The 5,000-nt window shown below is 70.3% G+C and overlaps 2 protein-coding genes across 2 annotated transcripts; one reads left to right on the top strand and one right to left on the bottom strand.

The window, feature by feature from the left end:
* Positions 1-1,261: 1,261 nt before the first annotated feature.
* Positions 1,262-2,396, bottom strand: EMIHUDRAFT_371739 (hypothetical protein; the record flags this gene model as incomplete). The annotated part of the gene is made up of 1 exon (XM_005762498.1): positions 1,262-2,396. A coding segment is annotated over exon 1 (1,016 nt), but the record flags the coding sequence as incomplete, so codon positions are not given.
* A 369-nt stretch (positions 2,397-2,765) lies between these two features.
* EMIHUDRAFT_459873 (heat shock protein 60) lies at positions 2,766-4,990 on the top strand (the record flags this gene model as incomplete). Its single annotated transcript, XM_005762497.1, has 6 exons — positions 2,766-3,203; positions 3,311-3,470; positions 3,676-3,734; positions 3,912-4,055; positions 4,123-4,410; positions 4,566-4,990. Coding segments are annotated over 6 exons (1,512 nt in total), but the record flags the coding sequence as incomplete, so codon positions are not given.
* Between the last annotated feature and the right edge of the window lie 10 nt (positions 4,991-5,000).

The raw sequence follows: 5,000 nt of genomic DNA, 5'->3' as shown, positions 1-5,000 counted from the left end.
CACACGCCGCGCAGTGTGGGAAGCGACGACGAGACTCACTCCTCGCACTCGCAGCACGGATCCAACGGGAGGAACGAGGGGCCGCCCAGGCAGCCCCCGGGGCACGCGCAGCCGTTACGGTGCGCGTCCTGCCCGCCGCCCGGCATCGGCGCATCCTCCGCCGCCGCCGGGGCCGGCGGCTCGCCCGGGATTGGCGCGTCCGTCATCGGCGCGCCCGGCATCGGCGCGCCCGGTGGCGCGCCCGGCATCGGCGCATCGTCCGCCGCGGACCGCGGCGGCCCATGCGCCCCACAGTAGGGCACGGCCACGCCGGGCGTCGCCCGCAGGAACGCGGCAAAGGAGTCGTGGTCGAACGTGCCCTCCATGATGGCGAGCCGCGTCGCCGCGTGGGGCGGGCGGTTGATGGCGTCGACGACGACGACGCCCCACGCGTGCTTGACGGCGTCAGCCTGCTCGAGCCCGCGCAGCCACTCCGCCGCGTCCTTCGCGGTGCACTCGTTGTACGACGACGTGCGGGCGGCGAGCATGCGCCGCATCGCCAAGTAGTCGCAATCGCTGCAGCCGGCGCGCTGCACCACGGGCGGCAGCGTGTAGCGCGTCACGGCCGGGAGGTGCTGCGCCGGGAAGCAGAGGGCGTCGCTGCACGCCGGGCAAAGGGCCAGGTGGCGGAGCGCGAGCCCCGCGCGAGTGCGCCGCGAGTGCGCGAGAGCCGCCGCTAGGCGGCGGTAGCTCTCATAGAGAGCGCCTGCGGGCTGCTGCTCGCGCAGCGCCACCTCGAACGCGAACTTTGCGTCCGCGACGAGCTGCGGCGCGTGCGGCGCCTCGCCGTGCGCCTCTGCGTCCGCCTCGCGCAGCGTCAGCGCGACGCCGCGCCGCGCGCCGAGCAGCCGCGCGCGCGTCAGCCAATGCGACGGCCAGCACTGCGGCAGCAGCAGCTCCTGCCCATCGGTGCCGCGCCAGGGCTGCTGCTTGAGCTTTGGGTCGGCGCGCCATTGCGGCGGCTTGGGGAGGCACTGCCGGTACCACAGTAGCAAACGCGCGTCGAGCTGTTGCGTGGACAGCGAGTCCGGGTCGCACGAGAAGGCGTTCGGGTCAGCGTACGGGCCCTCCATCGCAGCGAGCTCGTAGTGCATTTCAGCGCCCATGCTCGGCGGCCTGTGATCGCCGCCGTACGTCTGCAGGAGCCGCCGCACCTCGCGGACGATGGTCCTGTTGAAGGCGATGGTGATGTTGTCCTTCTCGACCGCCTCCGTCGCCTCCCCCTCGCCCAGCGGCTTGTCCGCCGTTTGGTACGCGTCCTTCGTCTCGACGGTGCCTCCGTCGGCCGCGTCGAGAACGCCCAGCAAGGCATCAGTGGCGATGGATAGCGTGCGCGCTGACGCCTCGCGAGCCGCCTCCCCCTCCCCCTCCTCCTCGCCGTCCTCCAGCTGCTCGAACAGCCGTGCAGCAGTCTTTTCTGCCTGGGCTCGTCGCGCCGCCTTCAGCTCCTCCTCCGCCGCCGCGCCCTCCGAGGCCTCCGCCGCCGCCGCGGCGGCGGCGGCGGGCGACGGCGTCGCGGTGGCGGCGGCGGCAGCCGCAGCCTTGCTCTCCGCCCGCTTCGCCGCCTCCCGCAGCCTCTTGTGGCGCGTGGCGCGCGCGGTTTTGGCTTGCCCGGGTCGCTTGGGGTCAAACTCGATGGTCTCGATGCGCCAGCCGTCACGCGCGTATGCCTCGCCGAGCGCACGCGAGACCCTTGCCCACAGCTTGCACTCCGCCTCGACGTCGCCCTGGAAGTGTGGCACCCTGTGCCACGGCCGCTCCGGGTTGTCCTTCTCGAGCTCCCGGTCGTAATCCTCGTGGCGCGCGGCAAGGACGGCGCGCCAGCGCTGCTCCGTCTGCGCAGGCCGGGGCCGCTCGACCATGAGCGCGTCCATCTCGACGTCCGCGTTCTCCTTCTCGCCGCCGCCGCCGGCGAGCGGCTTGCGCCGGCGCCGGCGGCCGGACGCCGCCGCCGGCGCAGGTGCGGGCGGAGTCGCGCGCCCCGTCTCGTTGTCGGGCGACTCCTCGCCGCCGCCGGCGTCGGGTGCGGCGACGTCGGCCTGCGAGTCGCGAGGGCGGCCTGCACCGGCGGCGGTCCGCAACGTCTCGCGGCGCGCCGCCAGCCACGCCGTGAATTCATGGGCGATGTCGCTGTCGTCGGGCGGCTGGTACAAGCTCGGCTGGATGTGGTCCATGAAGGCCTCCATCTCGGCCGCGGTCACGTCGTCGGGCGCGTCGACGGGCTGCAAGGCCGTGGACCGCACGGCGGGGCGGCTGCGCCAGGACTGGCGCGTCGCTGACGACGAGCCGAAGCAAAAAGGGCTGCACGACGGCAAGCCCGGCTGCATTCTCGCGCCGGGACGGCGATCCTGGTCGAGCACGAGACGCCGCCCTGCTTTTGCGGTCGTTTCTTTTCTTGATTCCGTTTGTTGCAAACGGAATCAGTTGCAAAACCCTGAATAAAAAAACAAAACGCGAAAATCCCCTTTGCAGCCAAGCCTACCGGGCACCTAATTCCTGTGTTAGTGCCAGTGCGAGCCAGTCCCGTGCCCAGTGTAAAAGAAAAGAAAGGAAACGGACAACCCAAGGGAGGGATGGGAGGACGGCACTGTTGTGCGAGGGACGGGCGCGAATTCTTTTTCTTGTTTCCGGATCCAGAGCGCAGTAGCACGTGTCGACCCAATATGCTGCTCTCCGCCGCTGCCCGCAGATCGGCCACGACTCCGGTGCGCACGGCGGTGCGCCACATGTCCGGCAAGGACCTGCGCTTCGGCGACGAGGCGCGCGCGCTCATGCTGAAGGGCGTCGACCAGCTGGCGGATGCCGTGCAGGCACCGTTGCACACCGCCATCAGCACACCGTCGTTGCCTCCGCAGCCAGCCTCCCAGCCTCCCAGCCTCCCAGCCGCGGCTCTTGCCGGTGACATGTGGCGCGTGGCGAGGACTGCGCCTGCACTGCGGCGCGCGATTCACGACAGCTTGTTGCCGCAGGTGACGCTCGGGCCCAAGGGCCGCAACGCCGTCATCGACCAGTCCTTTGGCGCGCCGAAGATCACGAAGGATGGCGTGACGGTGGCCAAGTCGATCGAGTTCAAGGACCGCCACATGAACCTCGGCGCGCAGCTCGTGCGCCAGGTCGCCAACAAGACCAACGACATTGCTGGCGACGGCACGACCACCGCGACCGTGCTGACGCGCGCCATCTTCAGCGAGGGTTGCAAGGCGCGCGAGGCGCCGCCGCGGTTCGACCCCGCGCGCTCGCCGCCACAGCGCGGCGCCCTGCTCCTCCGCAGGCGGTGGCGGCGGGAATGAACCCGATGGACCTCCGGCGAGGGATCAACCTCGCCGTCGACGCGGTGCTGGCGGACCTCAAGGCGAGGACCAAGATGATCTCCACCAAGGAGGAGATCAAGAACGTGGCGACCATCTCGGCCAACTCGGACCACGAGATCGGTGCCGCCACCCCTCAACACCGCACCCCCTCGCCACTCCGCCACACCCCAGGCACCGACCGGGGCCGCGGATCAGGAGCCCTCTTGCCGGCCTCTTCCCTCTTGCCGGCCTCTTCCCTCTTGCCGGCCTCTTCCCTCTTGCCGGCCTCTTCCCTCTTGCCGGCCTCTCCTCCGCGCCGTGAGCGCCGCCCGCCCGCCGCGCGCAGGCGAGATCATCGCGTCCGCGATGGAGCGGGTGGGCAAGGAGGGCGTCATCACTGTGCAGGCGGGGCGCGCCCGGCCGCGAAGAGACCTCCCCCCTCCCACCGCCCCCTCCTCCCAGCGCCAGCACAGCCGCCGTGCAGAGCAGCAGCCGCTCGCACGGCATGCCCAAGGCCGGGGGAGGCTTCAGCTGGAGGCGTGAGGGCGGAGGGAGGCTGAGCGCGCCCGCTCGCCGCTGCAGGACGGCAAGACGCTCGAGAACGAGCTGGAGGTCGTCGAGGGGATGAAGTTCGACCGTGGGTACATCTCCCCCTACTTCGTCACCTCGCCCAAGAACATGAAATGCGAGTTTGAGAACCCGCTCATCCTGCTCGTCGAGAAGAAGGTGCCCGTCCGTCCGCCGAAGCTGCGGATGCGAGCAGCGCCTGTTCACGCGTTCTGGCTGTGAGCAGGTCTCCTCGCTCCAGTCGATGCTGCCGCTCCTCGAGCAGGTGGTCAAGCTGCAGAAGCCGCTCGTGATCATCGCCGAGGACATCGACGGGGAGGCACTCGCCACGCTCGTCGTCAACAAGCTGCGCGGCGGCGTCAACGTGGCGGCCGTCAAGGCGCCCGGGTTTGGAGACAACCGCAAGGCGACGCTGCAGGACATGGCGGTGCTCACCAACGGCACCGTCATCTCGGAGGACACTGGCATGAAGCTCGAGACGGCCGAGTTTTCGGTGCTCGGCACCGCCAAGAAGGTGACCATCTCCAAGGACGACACAATCATCCTTGACGGCGCCGGGGACACTGACGCCATCGAGGAGCGCCCCCCCCCCCCCCCTTCCTCCGGGGGGACGTCGCCGCGCCTCTGCCCGGACCTCGCCCCCACACCGGCCCTCACGCCTGCCTGCAGGAGCGCTGCGAGCTGCTGCGCGACTCGATCGCCGACACAACCTCAGAGTACGAGAAGGAGAAGCTGCAGGAGCGGCTCGCCAAGCTCTCGGGAGGCGTCGCGGTCATCAAGGTTGGCGGCGCGACCGAGACCGAGGTGAGCGAGAAGAAAGACCGCGTCACGGACGCGCTCAACGCGACCCGCGCCGCCGTCGAGGAGGGCATCGTCGCCGGCGGCGGCACCGCGCTCCTCTACTCGACCAAGGCGCTCGAGGGCATCCCCACCTCCAACTTCGACCAGAAGCACGGCGTCGAGATCATGAAGGCGGCCCTCACCGTCCCCTGCAAGACCATCGCGTCCAACGCGGGCGCCGAGGGCGCCGTGGTCGTGGGCAAGCTGCTCGAGTCCTCGGACACAAACTTTGGGTACGACGCGCAGACAGCGACGTACACCGAC

The sequence above is a fragment of the Emiliania huxleyi genome (assembly GCF_000372725.1).
Source record: "Emiliania huxleyi CCMP1516 unplaced genomic scaffold EMIHUscaffold_675, whole genome shotgun sequence".
NCBI classification, from domain to species: Eukaryota; Haptophyta; order Isochrysidales; family Noelaerhabdaceae; genus Emiliania; species Emiliania huxleyi.
Note: the sequence above shows the minus strand (reverse complement) of the source record. Positions and strands in the feature narration are given on the sequence as shown.